Source organism: Trachypithecus francoisi, unplaced genomic scaffold (genome assembly GCF_009764315.1).
Source record: "Trachypithecus francoisi isolate TF-2019V2 unplaced genomic scaffold, Tfra_2.0 Lachesis_group0, whole genome shotgun sequence".
In the NCBI taxonomy this organism is placed as follows: Eukaryota; Metazoa; Chordata; class Mammalia; order Primates; family Cercopithecidae; genus Trachypithecus; species Trachypithecus francoisi.
In genome coordinates this window covers 191,924,237-191,941,703 of record NW_022681453.1, presented here as the reverse complement: position 1 = coordinate 191,941,703, position 17,467 = coordinate 191,924,237, and the positions used below count along the sequence as shown (strand labels likewise).

At 39.1% G+C, this 17,467-nt stretch overlaps 2 protein-coding genes across 2 annotated transcripts in view; one reads left to right on the top strand and one right to left on the bottom strand.

Annotated features, from left to right (window-relative positions):
* The window catches only part of ATP13A5 (ATPase 13A5), a 115,645-nt gene that overhangs the window by 93,906 nt on the left and 4,272 nt on the right, over positions 1–17,467 (top strand). Inside the window, exons 26-28 of the mRNA XM_033213064.1 lie at positions 7,070–7,244; positions 11,993–12,195; positions 17,075–17,163. Of these exons, the coding sequence (XP_033068955.1) occupies positions 7,070–7,244; positions 11,993–12,195; positions 17,075–17,163 (467 nt within the window). The remainder of the gene's footprint in view (positions 1–7,069; positions 7,245–11,992; positions 12,196–17,074; positions 17,164–17,467) is intronic.
* Positions 14,542–17,467, bottom strand: part of PLAAT1 (phospholipase A and acyltransferase 1) — a 48,452-nt gene continuing 45,526 nt past the window's right edge. Inside the window, exon 4 of the mRNA XM_033213063.1 lies at positions 14,542–15,356. Within this exon, the coding sequence (XP_033068954.1) occupies positions 15,196–15,356 (161 nt within the window). The 3' untranslated portion in view covers positions 14,542–15,195. The remainder of the gene's footprint in view (positions 15,357–17,467) is intronic.

Sequence of the window (17,467 nt, the reverse complement as noted above, 5' to 3'; positions counted from 1 at the left end):
CAAAGTAATTTATAGATTCAATACTATTCCCATAAAACTACCATTAATATTCTTCACAGAATTAGAAGAAACTATTTTAAAATTCATATGGAACAAAAAAAAGAGCACGAAGAGCCAAGACAATCCTAAGCAAAAAGAACAAAGCTGGAGGCATCATGCTACCTGACTTCAAACTATACTACAAAGCAACAATAACCAAAACAGCATGGTACTGACACAAAAACAGACACAGAGACCAATGGAACAGAATAGAGAACTCAGAAATAAGACTACACATGTACAACCATCTGATCTTTGACAAACCTGACAAAAACAAACAATGGGGAAAGGATTCCCCATTTAATAAGTGGTGCTGGGAGAACTAGCTAGCTATATGCAGAAAATTGAAACTGGACCCCTTCCTTACACCTTACACAGAAATTAACTGAAGTTGGATTAAAGACTTAAATGTAAAACCCAAGACTATAAAAACCCTAGAAGAAAATCTAGGCAAAGGACTTTTTACTTAAGTAGGAGTATGTAGTGCTCTCCTGTCAAATGCCCTCAAATATGGCAGGCACCTACATTTAGGCAATAGGCACGGGGTTCATTGGTGAAATCATTAGAGCTTCCCTGTGGATAGGTGTGGACTAGACCACGCCCTGACATAGTGGTGCTCTCTTTTTCTGACTTCTCAGGAGTCCTTTCTGCAGCTGCCTCCTAGTGGTACATACATGAAGCCCTTTTCTACTGCTGGGCCCTCCAACTCCAGCAGGCTGCCACATGGATAAACTCCTTCCAGGATAGCTAGCTGTAGCCTGGCTAATTTCCATGGCTTCTACTTCACCTACCAGACAGTAAATAAGTAGCTTGCTCTCACTGCTGCCTGCCCTTTCCCTCTGCTATTACCATGAAGGGGAGTGAGCAAGGCCAATATCCTCTCTTAAAACCACTTCCAGTCTCTCTAACAGTGGCTCTTATGACTTCCCCTCATGGGGTTGTGGTGATGCTGAGAAGAAAGCCACAGTTACATTGCTCCTAACAATTGCCTTTAAAGAATTGCTTGATAATCTCCATGAGTTTTCCTCTTATACAGACAGCATGCAGCAAATTAGGCAGGGACAGGCATGCTTATAGTTAAATAACCAATATGGATCTCTCTTGCTAGGTACTATGAAGATACGGCGACAATCTCTCTTCACAATAAATAGGCACTTGCAATTCACTGTCCTCAAATATAAGGCTCAGCACAATTCTCTAGACAAGAGAAGCACCATTCAACATTCCCTTATACAAGTGTTCATCTCTCACTGTGTATTAGCCACATAGGTTCCCGGGGCATGAAAAGACTGATTGTTCAAGTTTAGAGTTTAGTGGGGGATTCACATACATGAACAAATTAGAAGCAAGTTAAAAGTAGTGAGTAGCAGAAAACAGCAGATGCTTTGGGAGTTCAGAGAAAGAAGAGATGTCTTCTGATAATCTGGGGTTAAGGAGGAGATAGCAGTGGAGAAAGGAGAAAGATACTAGGCACTGATGCATGAAAGAAGTAGCATTCACATCAAAATAGGAAGGATGGATAAATTCCAAATATCTTTTGCTAAAAGAAGAGCATTTCAAGTAGAAGGAAGCAGTATGAGCAAGAGAAAGCTGATAAATATGGGGTATGAGTTTTTAATGTGACCACACTGCAGCGTATGTGACATCTTTTGTTGAAAAATTGAAAAAGTGAATTGGGTCAAATCACAGAGAATCTTGACTGCTGGTCTGAGAACTGTGGACATTTATCTGCAGCCCTTAGGAGTCATCAACAATTGATGATCAATGTAAAATTACAGATGTCCCCAATTTACGATGGTTTGACTTATGGTTTTTGACTTTACAATGGTGCCAAAGTGATGCACATTCAGAAGAATGTTACTCTCTTAGGATGCTGGGCAGTGGCGGCAAGCTGCCGCTCCCAGCCAGCCCAGCAATCATGAGGTTAAACAACAGATACTCTACGTTGTACTGTGTTGCCAGATGATTTTGCTCAATTGTAGCCTAATTAAGTGTTGTGAGCATGTTTGAGCTAGGCTAGGCTAAACTATGGTATTTGGTAGGTTAGGTGTACAGTATAGATGTATTTTCAACTTAAAAATGTTTTCAATTTACAATGGGCTTATCAGAAAGTAGCCCCATTGTAAATCAAAGAGCATCTGTATTCTCTTTAAGGCTTCTTACATTTCCAAGTTTCCAGATTAAGGCTTTTGGCCTTAACTCTGAATTGGTTCTGGGAAGAGACAATACCATCACATATTTAATTTATTTACTTACTTATCTATGCACACCCTGCCTTGTTCCCACAAGGTTTTAAGGCAATGTATGGAGACAAAATGTAATGCAATACACAGAAAATCTAGAAGAAAAATAAGATGAAGTGAGGAGGGATGAGGATCAGGCAATGCATGTCTGGAAGTCCAATTTGACTATATTTTGTGTAGCAGCATTTTTAAGGGAGCTTGTTTTGCCACATCTCTGTCCTTGTCAACAAGAACTCAAACTAGATCAAGAAAATAGAGGGAGGGTTTGTTTAAGAACATAATTCTCAAAAAATCTAAGGACAGGAACTCAGAAGCACCTGGTTCTGAGGAGGACTAGAACACTAAAGGGTAAAAATGGAGGTCACTTTCTTTATTTCCAGGTGGTCACCTTGCGTCTCTTCTTCTTTCCATTCTTACTGTTTCCATCTCTCTTCCATTTATTCACCTTACAGCTGACCTCATAAAATGGCACTAGGACTGGGGCTTTGTAGCCTTGATGTTTGTCGTCTTATAGCAAATGAGCCTAGCCTCTCATTGTCCCATTTGCAAATATTTTGGAGAGAAAATTTATCGATCTGACTTGAATTAGATGCCCACCTCTAGGCCCCTCATTTCTCTGAATGAAGGTGGGATCATGAAATTCAGATCCATTTAGGCCAGCCATTCCAGGCCCTTGGAGAAGGCAGTATCCAGAGAAGGAGGTACGGAGGGACTCACCCATTATATAAGTGCATCTCTACACCCCATCTGTGTTTCAATGACTCCTAACCTTTTCTGGGTCTTGGTCCACTTAAATAGTCTGATGGAAAATACAAACCATTTCATCTTAGAAATCTCACAATACACACTTAAATTTTTCATGTAGTTTAGGTGAGTTCATGAACCTCCTGAAATTTGTCTTATATGATTTTCAGTGTTTGGAATAAAAAGTAAGCCAACTACTTAGTAGAAACACAACTACGAGATATCCAAATGATGCCAAATATTTAAAAACTATAAGAACAGAATTTGAAACTGTGAAGCCTTCCCATGCAATAGATCCGGTGCTGGGTTTAGTAAGAAACAGAATGTGGAATGAGACAGGATTTCTTCCTTCAGGGAGCTCACAGTCTGCTGAGTGCGGATGTAAACAACTAGATTTAATGCAAGACACCCTGCACTATAGCAGCAATGTGAGTAATGTGTTGTGGGAACTCAGAAGGGAGAATGATTAATTTTGAATACAGTATAACACTTCAGAAGTTAGTATTCCTCTGAATACCATCTGATAGCATATATCATCATCATTTTAAGGAAACCCAGATAATGCAGAAAAGTTTTTTGGGGGGATCCTCATAAACAGTACTACTATCCAAGCTTGTATTGCAGGGCTCCTCATTTTGTTCTTTTAATTTTTGAGATGCATCATACTGCAATATGCTGTAGAGGAGAGAACATAGGGCTCCGCAATCATAAATACTCGGGTTTCCAGTGCCATGCTGTCACTCACTAACTGTGGGTTTTTAAGCAAAGGAAACTAATTTTTTGAGCCTCAGTTTCTTCACCTGTAAAATTTACCTATTTTGCTTTTAAGGAAATAAAAGTCATGTTTATAAACACTTAGTACAGCCTCTGAAACCTAATAGATGTCCCACAATGGTAGCCATAAAATTATTTTTATTTATAATCAGGTATACAGATTCTCTGTCAGAAGTAGTGAGAGTCTCTAACATGGAGAAAGTCAGAATATTCTGTGTAAGAACCCTGTAGGCATTAGGTATTGCCTCAATAACGCTGTGTAACAACCCACCGCCAAAACTCAGCATTTATACCATCAGGCAGTTATTCTTCCCATTCGTGGGTCTGTAAGTTGATTGCCATTTAGCTGATCTAGGTGAGCACAGCTGAGCCAGTCCACTCTAATATGTAGATCAGTTGATCTTGGTTAACACTTTTGGATTTGATTCAGGTCTACTCCGCATTTTTCATTCTGAGGCCAGATTGAATGGACAGATTTGCTATTTTCTCATTGTGAGCCACAGAAAGCAGAGTCATAGAGCAAGCCCAGCTGTGCAAGCATGATTGAAGTCTACGTTAACATCTCTTTGGCCAGAGAAAGTCACACAGGGAAGCCTAAAATTAAGGGGCGACAAAGTACACCCCATGACTATGAAGCCAGCAATTCAGTCTACCACAGTTACTGTGTAAAAGAAAGGGAAGAAACTACAAGGAGATGAGAGAGAAGACCAAAGAGGTAGAAGCCAGATGCAGAGAGATGCAATTTTACCTCTCTCTACTACCTGCAGTCTCTTTATGAATTTATAGCTACATTCTGCTTTGGATACTGGAATACAGAGAGAACTCCAAGCAGTAAAGCTTCTGCCTTCCGTGACCTGGAAGCACAATTTCCTTGCACTTCTCCTCAGCGCTGATCACAGACCACACTGTGGGCCCCTTCTTCGTGGACCCAAGCAATGGCTTCTGATACCAACCACCCAGAATTAGGGCAAACTTTAGAGATTAAGGGTACGGCCTCCACAAGAATGCCCTCACTTCAGACACCAGCCTCAAGTGTGGGGCTCTATAGACCACCTGAACTTCTGATTAGTTGGCTACAAACTTAGGAGTTCCCATTAGTCCCTCAGGTTCAACAATTTGCTACAGTTTACAGAACTCAGGAAAGTGTTATGATTACAGTTTTATTATAGCAAAAAGACATAAATCGGAACCAATCAAAGGAATAGACACCTAGAGCTAGGTCTATTAGGGATCTCAAACAAGAGAAACACTTCCACTGTCCTTTCCCCATGAAGTCAGGATGCCTCACCCTCTTGGCACATTGATGGGTGACAATATGCAGAGTACTACCAACCAGGGAAGCTCACCTGAGCTTCAGTGTCTGGAGTTTTTATTAAGGTTTCATTATGTAGACATGATTGACTGAATCATTGGCTGTTAAGTCAAACTCAGTCTCTAACCCCACTCCCCTATCTGGAGATCAGGTTGATATCTTGTGGATCAAAGCCCCACCCTCTAATCACATAGATGGTCTTTTGGGTGCTGGCAGGACCCTTCCTGAGTCATCTTAACACAAACGCTCCTCATTCCCACCATGAGTCATCTTGTTTGCATAAACTCCCAAGGCCCACCATGCATAAGAAAAATACTCCTATCACTCAGGGCATTTCAAAGATTTAAAGGATACATACTAGGAAAAGCCAGCCAGCTTCTTTATTACACAATCTGTGTCTTTCACTGGACTTCAAACTCTTTGAAGGCAGGTGGAATGTACTTCTCATCTCTGCATACCCCACAGACTCTAGCCCAGCACCCTGTCAGGAAAACATTGATTGATCTGGTATAGGTAAAGACTTAGTCATAGAGTTTAAGCATAAAAGAGTTGAAAGGGCCTTTGGGTACCATTTAGGCCTTCCAACACACTCATTCTATATGTGAGAAAATGAAGGACCAGGGAGTTTACATGATTACCCCAGAACACATATTGAACAAACCAGAGACCTACTATAGAGTTTTATCATCCCAAATTGGACACCCATTTCCCCCTACCCTACCTGTACATGCATAAAAACAAACTTAAATATGCACACCCCACTTCTTCCCTTACATCAAAGAAACCAGTGTTAAGCTGTGAGAAGGGAAGAGGTGACAGTTATGAAGACAGGAACTGAAACGTGACTACAATATCAATCTTTAAATTCAAATTCCTGTGCTCCTCATGCTTCCTTTCTGCTCTGCCTTGAGAAGCAAATACATTTCATTTTCATCAGCATGTTCAAATATGTAGCTACTAAGAAGGATGTAGTTGTCTTTTTTAAATAGTTGTTCTTTTTAATTTCTGCCCATTTCCAAACCCTTTAAATTAAAAAAAAAAAACTTGAAATCAAAAATACAATATAGTTTAACATTCTCATCTAGAAGCAATATTATTTATTTATTTGTTTATTTGTTTATTTGAGATGGAGTCTCGCTCTGTCGCCTGGGCTGGAGTGCAGTGGCGTGATCTCACCTCACTGCAAGCTCCGCCTCCTGGGTTCACGCCATTCTCCTGCCTCAGCCTCCCAAGCAGCTGGGACCACAGGCGCCTGCCACCATGCCTGGCTAATTTATTGTATTTTTAAAGTAGAGATGGGTTTTCACTATGTTAGCCAGGATGATCTCTATCTCCTGATCGCATGATCTGCCCGCCTCGGCCTCCCACAGAAGCAGTATTTTTAATGAGTTATTTTTCTTTATGTAATATACAGCAGCAGTCCCCCAGTCACCTGTGTATCCAGAGAGACACTTAACACATCTCTGGCATCTATCACAGTGCCTGGCGCACTGACATGCTCAGAGAAAGTTGGCTGAATAATAGAGTGAGTGTTTTCTTTGAATTATCCAGCATATGAAGATGAATCTAGCTATCTTCCTCCTTATTCTCCTCATTCTAACTCTCCACTTTCCTGTCATCACTGAAACATAGTATTAGCACTGCTTGTCCCATAAGGAAGGCCATTCTCTCTTTTACACACAATTTCTGGTCAGTCTGGTTATGGAGAAAATATTTGCACCATGTGATATGGTAAATATAATAATTACATAACTTTCTAACCCACTATTTTTTATTTCTGAAGGTGAAGACAGACTGGATGTGCCACCAGGCAATGTGCTTACCTAGGTGTAAATCTTCTGTTCATGTCTGCTTAATCTGAATCCCAATGCCAGACTCAAGATAATATGCATCTCAATCTCAACCTTTTATTCTCAATGATCAGACTGTAATAGGAAAAAATGCATTTGTCTTTCAGTGAGTTCAACTCATGCGTACCCAAAGCTGGCTCCATATAGACCAGCAGGACAGCTCCTTTCTCCCCCTTTACTGCTGTCAATATTTTTGAATTCCTGTTTCTCCTGCATTGTGCAGATCAGTGCATTTCTCTGTGTGAAGCAGCAGCCTTGGTATTGTGAGGTCTACCAATATAGGTAAGTTCATTTTCTTAGTGCTCCTTTTGAAAGGTGATTTAATAAATAACCCATGACATTGAATAACTTGACTTGAACATATACCCTAAAACTTTTAATTAATAAAATTGTGTCGCTGCAAAACTCAAATGATGGGACAGAACACAGTTAATCCATGGACTACTGGGGTGGAGTGTGTGGGAAGAGATCTGTCACATTGGTTGTTAATGTATAGCTCTAACAACTGGTTGGCTGAATGAATATATTAATTCCCTGGTACTTTGTATATTTGACAGGCCAGGGGTTGGCAAACATTTCTTGTAAAGGGCCAGATAGTAAGTAGGCTTTGTGCACTACATGGCCTCTGTTGCAGCTGGTCAACTCCACTGTTGCAGCACAAAAGCAGCCATAGACAATATGTAAACAAGTGGGTGTGGCTGTATTCTAATAAAACATTACCTACAAAATCAGGTGATGAATCAGATTTGGCCCGTGGGCTATAGTTTGCAGGCCCCTGATATAGACATATGAGAGAGATTTGTTTACATTATTTTGTTTTTTTCCCAAATGAACATTAAAGTGTGAGTTGATGCTATCCTTGTTCTGATTGAATTGGAACATGAGATTCAGGACAAGTCTCTTTACTTCCCTGGGTTTAATGTTTTTGAGGTAGGCTATAGTGCCAATTATAGTGCCAATAAAGCTTGATTTTGCTGACAAAGCCTTTCTGCCGGTAAAAGAAAAGGCAGGAAAAGAGCTGCTCTCTTTGAAATAGGACATGTGCAAACTGCCCCTCACTCCACAGAGCACCAGAAATCAGTAAAACACAGATAGAAAACTAGCAAATGATGAGGTTGTTATTCAGATTAAAAAAAAATTCAGCAATTCAAGTATAACTAGGGATATAGAATCTCATTCTGTTTCAAAACTAGATTTTTTCCAAAATTGGGGTGCAAATACTCAGAGAACTCAAGTTTTGACTGAACCTAAAAGACAGTATGTTGTAGCCAAAGGAGGATGGATAGGAAATCAGGAATTCTAAGAATTCCTGACTCTCTCACTAACTAGATGTGCCATACTGGCCCTCAATTTTATTACCTTAATGTAAATATATTGTGCTAGATACTCTTTGGTATTAAACTCTATAATTCAGGCCATCTAGTCTGTCTGTTCCTCTTTTTGTAAAAATGCTTTGTGACTATGGAACATCTACTACAGGCCTACCTCAGAGATATTGTGGGTTTGGTTCCAGACTACCACAATAAAGTGGATATTGCAATAAAGCCAGTCACATGAAGTTTTGGTTTCCCAGTCCATATAAAAGTTATGTTTACACTATACTGTAGTCTATCGGGTGTGCAATAGCATTATGTCTAAAAAAGTACATGCCTTAATTTCAAAATAATTTATTGCTAAAAAATGCTAATGATCATCTGAGCCTTCAGCAAGTCATCATCTTTTTGCTGGTGGAGAGCCTTACCTCAAGCTGAGTGGCTGCTGACTGATCAAGGTAGTGGTTGTTGAAGGCTAGGGTAGCTGTGACAATTTCTTAAAATAAGACAACAATAAAGTTTGCCTCGTTGGTTGACTCTTCCTTTCATGAGATATTTCTCTGTAGCAAGTGAGGCTGTTTAATAGCATTTTATCCCATTTCAGTACTTTCAAAATTGAAGTCAATTCTCACAAACCCTGCTGATGCTTTGTCCAGTAAGCTTATATAATATTCTAAATCCTTTGTTTTCATTTCAACAATGTTTACAACATCTTCACCAGGAGCAGATTCCATCTCAAGAAACCACTTTCTTTGCTCATCCATATGAAGCAACTCTTCATCCATTCAAATTTTATGAGATTGCAGCAATTCAGTCACATCTCAGGCTCCACTTCTAATTCTAGTTCTCTTGCTATTTCCACCATACCTACAGTTACAACCTCCACCGAAGTCTTGAACCCCAAAAAGTCATTCATGAGGGTTGAATCAACTTCTGTTAATATTGGTTAATGTTGATGTTTTTACCTTCTCCCATGAATCATGAATATTATGAATGACATCTAGAATGTTGAATTCTTTCCAGAAGGTTTTCAATTTTCTTTGCCCAGATCCAAATAAACGAATCACTCTCTATGGCAGCTATAGTCTTACGAAGTGTATTTCTTAAAAAATAAGACTTGAAATTTGAAATTACTCTTTAATCCATGGACTACAGAATAGATGTGATTAGCAGGCATGAAAACATTAATTTCCTTATACATCTCCATCAGTGCTCTTGGAGGGTGACCAGGTGCATTGTCAATAAACAGTAACATTTTGAAAGGAATCTTTTTTTTCTAAGCAGTAGGTCTGAACAGTGGGCTGGAAATATTCAGTAAACCATGCTGTAGACAGATGTGCTGTCATCCCTGCTTTGTTGCTCCATTTCTAGAGCACAGGCAAAGTAGAGTTAGCATAATCCTTAAGGGCCCTAGGATTTTCAGAATAGCAAATAAGCATTGGAGTCAACTTAAAGTCACCAGCTGCATTAGCCCCTAATAAGAGAGACAGCCTCTCCCTTGGAGCCTTGAATCCAGTTACTGACTTAGCTGTAGTTATTAAAGTCCTAGAAGACATCTTCTTCCAATAGAAGAGGCTGTTTCATTTCCACGGAGAGCTGTTTAGTCACCTTCATTAATTGTCTTAGTTAAATCTTCTGGATCACTTGCTGCAGCTGCTACAAGATTTGCTGTTTCACCTTGTACTTTTACATATAGAGACACCTTCTTTCTCTCAGTCTTAGGAACCAACCTCTTGCTAGTTTCAAAGTTTTCATTTGCAGCTTCCTCACCTCTTTCAGCCTTCAAAGAATTGAAGGGAGTTAGGGCCTTGGTCTGGATTAGACTTTGGCTTAAAGTAAAGTGGCTGGTTTGATCCACTATCCAGACCACTGAAATTTCCTTCATATCAGCAATAAGGCCATTTTACTTCCCTATCATTCATGTGTTCACTGGAATAACACTTTTAATTTTCTTCAAGAACTCTTACTTTGCATTCACAGCTTGGCTGTTTGGTGCTAAAGGCCTAGCTTTTGGCCTGTCTTGGATTTTGACATGCCTTCCTCACTAAGCTTACCCATTTCTAGTTTTTTATTTAAAGAGAGAGGCATGTGACTCTTCCTTCCACTTGAACACTTAGAGGCCACTGTGGGATTATTAATTGAACAGATTTCAATATTATTGTCTCTCAAGGAATAGGGAAGCCCCAGGAGAGGAAGAGAGATGCGGAAACAGTCAGTGAAGCAGTCAGACACACACCATATTTATTGATTAAATTTGCATTCTTATAAAGGCATAGTTCGTGGCATCTCAAAACAATTACAATAGAAACAGTAAAGATCACTGATCACAGATCACAATAATGGAGGTAGTAATTATTTCAAAAAGTTTAAAATATTGCAAGAATTTACCAAAATGTGACACAGAGACAAAGCGAGCACATACTGTTAAAAAATGGTGCCAATAGACTTGCTAGATGCAAGGTTGCCACAAACATTCAATTTGTAAAAAACGCAGTATCTGGGAAGCACAATAAAGTGAAATACAATAAAGCAAAATGTGCCTGTACGTGCTTACTTCTAGACTACAGGGAGCCCAGGATAAAAAGTATTAAGTCTTGCATTTGAGTTTACAGTTAGAAAATGAATCCTTATTTATAAACAGTTGTAATAGTGGTTTAAAAGTTTCAAGCTGAGCAAGAAAGCTGGTGGAAACTAATTTATTGGTTTAATTATTTAAAAAAAGAACATTGGAAATAGATCAATCAGGACTGGGAAAGCTCATATCTTGGGCAAATATTTTTTTTTGAGTAAATATTATGTGACCTCACTGTGCTAGGTGCCAAAAATCTATTGTAAATTTGATTAAAACCAAAAAACCACAAAAAATCCTATATTCTAGGAATTTACATCCCAAAGACATAAAATTATGTAAATAAAGAATTGCAAAACAATGCATGTGCTATTGCCTTTAACTGAGATAACATTTTTTAAAATGCCTTTACTCTTGTGGGCACTACTTCCACTTGCCAGCAAAAGTAAAGGCATTTCAGATGCAGAGATGTTTGAAGGATGGATGTTGTATCTCAGTTAAAGGCAATAGCACATCCAACCCAACAGGTATGCAAATTGATATGTGGGGAACAGGGAATAATCCTGTATGTTTGGAGTGTATAGAGCATGGGAGGAGTGGCAAAAGGTAAGACGGAAAAGGTAGAGTGAGACCAGGATGCAGAGATCTCATAGGCCAGTTGGAGAAGTTTGAGCTTAATTTATCAGCAAAATAGAGCCATAGACCCCTTATAAGCAGCAGATTGTCATGTTCAGATTTCCAGGAAGATCTTTTAGCTATGCGAGGGAAGTAAATTGGAGTGGGAGACTCAAACTCAAAACCCAAGTTAGGAGTCTTACTTAGTCCACAAAAGAGAAAACAACACACACACAGCTTAATTGACATGGTGTATTTACTCTTTGAATTGATAGGAATTCATAAAATATTGTCATTCAGGCCCTTTCAAGGTAGATCACTTGTTCCAAATGGAGTGCTGGACAAAGAACAATCTTGACTTCCTTTTATTTTTGCTTTGTCATTGCAAGGGGTGAACAGAATATGTCTTGGTAGTTACTGGCTGACATAGTTTGAAAGCTAAAATCCCATGGTAGTGATTAAACTATTTTTTTTTCACCTAATGGATAAAAATGGAATAAAATGTTTCATAAACACTGGTGATTCTTTTGTAGTGAGTGTTTTCTGGCCAACCAAAGTAATTTTTCAACAACTATGAGTCTGGAAAGAAACTGGACTGGAAATGCAACTCTGATTCCTGGTTCAATTTTAAGTTTTGAGACTACCACACTGTGGCCCATCACCACCATCAACTATATCACAGTAGCATTCATCTTTTCTAAGGGAAAGCCATTTCGAAAACCCATCTATACAAACTGTAAGTATATAAAGTTTAATTTTTCTTTCTGAATATTTTCCCATTCCCTTTCTCACCCTAGAGTTGTACCTCACTGGTGAAATGATGGGCTGAGGGAGAAACAATTGCATGACTCTGAAATTGTTGTTGAATGCAGTGGTCATGGGTGGTAGAGCCCACGTGCAGAAATCTGTTTGTTTGCAGATAAGCACGGACATTATTTAACTGTCGCGAGTCTTGTCCTATTGTGAGTCATCAAGAATCATTTTAAACACACACATGCATGTGAAGATATTTTATAAAAGGCTTTCTAACCAGTTCAAATGTAAATTGACCTCTTTAGCCTTATAACATTGGGCAAGTTACTTTAACTATTCTATGACTTTATTTCCTCATTGGCAGAATGGGAGGGAGTATCCTTAATTTGTTAAGTCCTGAGGGAAGGACTAAACAAAGCATTTTATGGAGTGGGCCTAGCACAATTTATGTAAAGGATCTGACGCTTATAATCGGGGCTCAAAAAATCTTATTTACTTTCCCAGTATATTAATTTCAGTAGAGTTTTAAAAAAACTCTTCGAAGCTACAATTAAGATCCTCCCAGCTAAGGCTGGGAGTGGTGACTCACTCCTGTAATCCCAGCACTTTGGGAGGCTGAGGTGGGAGGATTGCTTGAGTTCAGGAGTTTGAGACTAGCCTGGGCAACACAGTGAGACCTTGTCTCTAAAAAAAAAACTTTTACAAATTAGCTGGGCATGGTGGCTCTTGCCTATAGTCCCAGCTACCTGGGGAGGCTGAGGTGAGAGGATTACTTGAGCCTGGGAGTTCGAGGCTGCAGTGAGCCGGGATCACACCACTACACTCCAGCCTGGGTGACAGAGCAAGACCCTGTCTCAAAAAAAAAAAAATAGTACATCCAACATGAGGTACTAGTTAAAAAACAAAATTTGTGCTGGTCTGATAAGATTTTAGAAAATAGTGTCTCATTTGGTTTTAGTTTCCATTTTTTTCGTGATCTTTTTTCCATTGTCTTTATGCACAGGAAGTTTTTTCTAATTATGAAATAGTATAATTATGATTAGTTTTGAAGTGCTTTTAAAATCTAATGTTAATTTTGGTGTGTAGTTTGAGGTAGGGATTAAAACAAGTTTCTGCAACTAGTCAACTGGTTTTTCTAGCAGCTTTTATTGACTATTGAGTTTTTAATATTATTTTTCCACTGAATATACCACCTTTATCATAACTATCTTCATATATATTTGTACATCATTTATATTATGAATTATGTTTATACGTATATGTCTATATAGTTTCCAGACTATCTTTTCTGTTTTTAAACATCAGTCTATTCTTGATTTACCACTCTACTTTAAAACGTATAGTTTTATAATGTTTTACTTAATAAGTGGCAAGATCAGTGTACCCTCATTATTCCTCATTTTAAAAAAGTATTTCTTTCTTTCCTGTTCATTCTTTAAGATAAACTCTAGAATGAATTGCCAGGCTTTTAAAATTTCCCTTTGGGCTTTTGATACTTTGGGAAGAATTTACGTTGGTATATAACTTAATCTTCCCATTTAGGAACATGTCATGTCTCCCCATTTATTCTTGCTGTTTGTTAATGTCGCTTAGTACATATTTGTTGTTTTCTCCATTACAAATCCTGCCTGCACATTGATTTAAGAAACTAATCTGGCCAGGCGTGGTGGCTCACACCTGTAATCCCAGCACTTTGGGAGGCCAAGGCGGGCAGATCACCTGAAGTCAGGAGTTCAAGACCAGCCTGGCCAACATGGTGAAACCCCGTCTCTGCTAAATAATACAAACATTAGCCGGGCGTGGTGGTAGGCACCTGTAATCTCAGCTACTTGGGAGGCTAGGGCAGGGAGAATTGCCTTGGCAACAGAGCAAGACTCTGTCTCAAAACAAAACAAAACAAAAACTACTCCTTTGTATTTTATATTTTTGGTTATATTGTGAATGACTTTCCCATTATATTTTCTAATGGGTTATCACTAATACACAGGAAATGTATGGTGTTGTTATACATTAATAATTTTAAAAATTATAAATGTATTTTACAAGCAGAATATATTTGTTGTCTAGTACTTTATTATTATTTTTGAGATAGAGTCTTGCTCTTTCGCACAGGCTGGAGTGCAGTGGCATGATCTCGGCTCACTGCAACCTTTGCCTCCCGGGTTCAAGCAATTCTCTGCCTCAGCCTCCCGAGTAGCTGGGATTACAGGCACCCATGACCACACCCGGGTAATTTTTTTTTTGTATTTTCAGTAGAGGCGGGGTTTTACCATCTTGGCCAGGCTAGTCTTGAACTCCTGACCTTGTGATCCACCTGCCTCAGCCTCCCAAAGTGCTGGGATTACAGGCGTGAACCACCGCACCTGGCCTAGTACTTCAATTTCAATAGTAGCTGCAAAGTCCTTTTACATGAATTGAGTGAATTAGAGGTAGATTAGTGACCTCACAGTGACTTAAAGCTTGTGGGTAAATTAAAACCCCTATACCAAACATAACTGATAATTTTAAATGTAAAATGTTTTACAATTTAGCATACAGGTATGCTAACCAATGTAATGTGATAACAAACACATACTCTGAGGTTGTAAGTCAAAAGCCTTTGGAACTACTATTAAAATATACAAGCAACTTTATTTTGATATAACAGAAAACTCTTTGCCCTTTTTAACAACCTTTGACAGAAACTCAACTTTATGATGAGAAGATATGGAAAAAGTAGAGACTTACTTTTCTGGAAACAAGTGTGAACATTTACTAACCTTATCTGAAAATAAAGTGTAATGGCTTACACAGGATTTGCTTTCCTAAAGCACCTGCATTAACAGAACCCTATTCCTTCATGATTCCCTAGCAGCATCAACTAACCAACAAGAGCCAACATTCAACTCTTTATTACATCTTTTCAATCAAAGCTGAATTTTAAAAGATGACTTTATAATTTTGTTTCTACATTGCTCACTTGTGCACAGGCGAGGCCTAGTTTTTAGACCATTAGACAGTGATGTGCACACCAGTCAGCCCCAGTCGCTAGTGAGATCCAGGCCTTCATCAGAACAGACCTTTCAGGCACCCTCTTCTTTCCAGCTTCTGGGTTCCTGGGACTCCAAATCCATGAAGTAAATGAAAAATCCACACAGCCATTTCCTGAAATCGTATCACCAAGCCATTTAGATTGCTTTATCCTGAGAGATGCAATTCCTACTTTTCTTCTGTCTGCCTCATACCCTTCTCAGGCACTTCTAAGAGGTGCTACGTTTATTTATATACATAAAGTGAGGCATGAATAAATATTGAGGGTGTGTGTAGGTGCTCAAGGATGAAAACAGAACTCGGTTCACTTCAGAAATAGAGCCTGCTATCAAGGGGCAGTTGCCTCAGATTTCGGGTTGGTATAGGCCTATAGAGAGTTGGGGGTGGGGGGAGTGGAGCAATACTGAATAAATGAGGTAGAGTGTAAGAGAAAACTTAGTTTGTTCATTTATTTATAACTTTACAGGATTATCAGAATCATTTGTATCATGGCAATGCTGATTCAATGCTATTGTTTGGGCCTGAAGGTGATAATTCTATAAAAGATATTTCTAAGGTACCACCTCTAAAGTGCTCGGCTAAAAGCTCTGACAGAGGAGTGGGTGAGGTTGGGAATAAGAGCAGAGATGCTGGCACAGTGCATCTGGGAAGTTTAGCTCCCAAAATTAAAACAATTTGGGCAGGATGGAAAGAAGGAATGCAACAGATGTACATGCTAATTTCTCATTTACTTTTTCAAGTCAGAGTCCCGGAGAACCAGAGACAAAGCCATTTTCAAATGCTCACAGTGCAGTTGATACATGAATTAAGATCATGCAAAGCAGAGTCTGATGCATACTATATGAAACAAGCTTTTGTAAGGGAGTACTACTCTCTGAAGAGGAAGTGGTATTTTAACTGGGTTAAGAAAAATTGGAGGCTGGGCGCTGTGGCCCACACCTGTAATCATAGCACTTTGGGAGGCTGAGGCGGGTGGATCACAGGTCAGGAGTTCGAGCCCAGCCTGGCCAATATGGTGAAACCCCATCTCTATGAAAAAAACAGAAAAAATTAGCCACACGTGGTGGCGCGCACCTGTAGTCTCAGCTACTCGGGAGGCTGAGGCAGGAGAATCGCTTGAACCAGGGAGGCAGAGGTTACAGTGAGCTAAGATCGTGCCACTGCACTCCAGCCTGGGCGACAGATACTCCGTCTCAAAAAAAAAAAAAAAAAAAAAAAAAGGGAGGGGGAGGAGGAGAAAAATTGGAGCATGCCCCAAGACAGGAATATTGTTATGTACACAGGGCATTTTTTTTTTTTTTTTTTAACAAAGACACAGAAGCTGGAGAGTGTTGGGCCTCTGTGGAAGCTGGAGGTTTTATGGTTTACCTTTCCAGTTGCCCATAAGGAAGAGTAGTCAGAGACCAGATTAAAGGCTGATTAGGCCCACACTGTGGAAGGCCTTGAATGTCGATCCCTGAACTTTATTCTCTAGGCAACGAGGAAGAATGAGATGGTGACAAGAAGACTGTTTATCCCATGCAAGCACAACTCACTGGACACACAATGATAGTGAACCCGGGCAGCAGCTTCATGGACTGCTGTAAATATTACAGCTACTGTAATACATTTGATTAACAGTCTACTACATCCAGACTTTCAAGGAAAGATTCTAAGATATTACCTTCATCTTATAAGCATTAGAACATATTTTAAAACATATGAGGATATATCAAAACATCTGAAGATATATCTGGTATTTGCCCAACAGAGATAATTGATTTTGCAATGTGTGCCAGATTATAAGAAACATTCTTTTTAACATCTAAAAATGATGTTTGGTATTTCCTCAGATATATTTTCATTTCTGCTGCTAGCTGCCTTGGGCCTCACAATTTTCATTCTGTTTTCTGACTTTCAAGTTATATACCGTGGAATGGAGGTAAGTGGCATTCATTTGCACATCTGGTATGGCTCATGTACATGGACCGTGTATTCACTGTAATTCACAAGTCAATTATTACTGTATTCTCTTTGACCACGAGACACGGTGAGGCTATTTCTGTGTACTAGAAGGGCAAATAAGATACCTGAATTTCACCTACACTGGCCTCCAATGGTTTTCATTTTATCAACATTATTGGGGACATTTATCCTGTACCTACCTGAAATATTATGTTTGGATACTTTATTATGCTATGTTATACCAATACAATAAAATTAATGCAATAATACAATAATTTTCC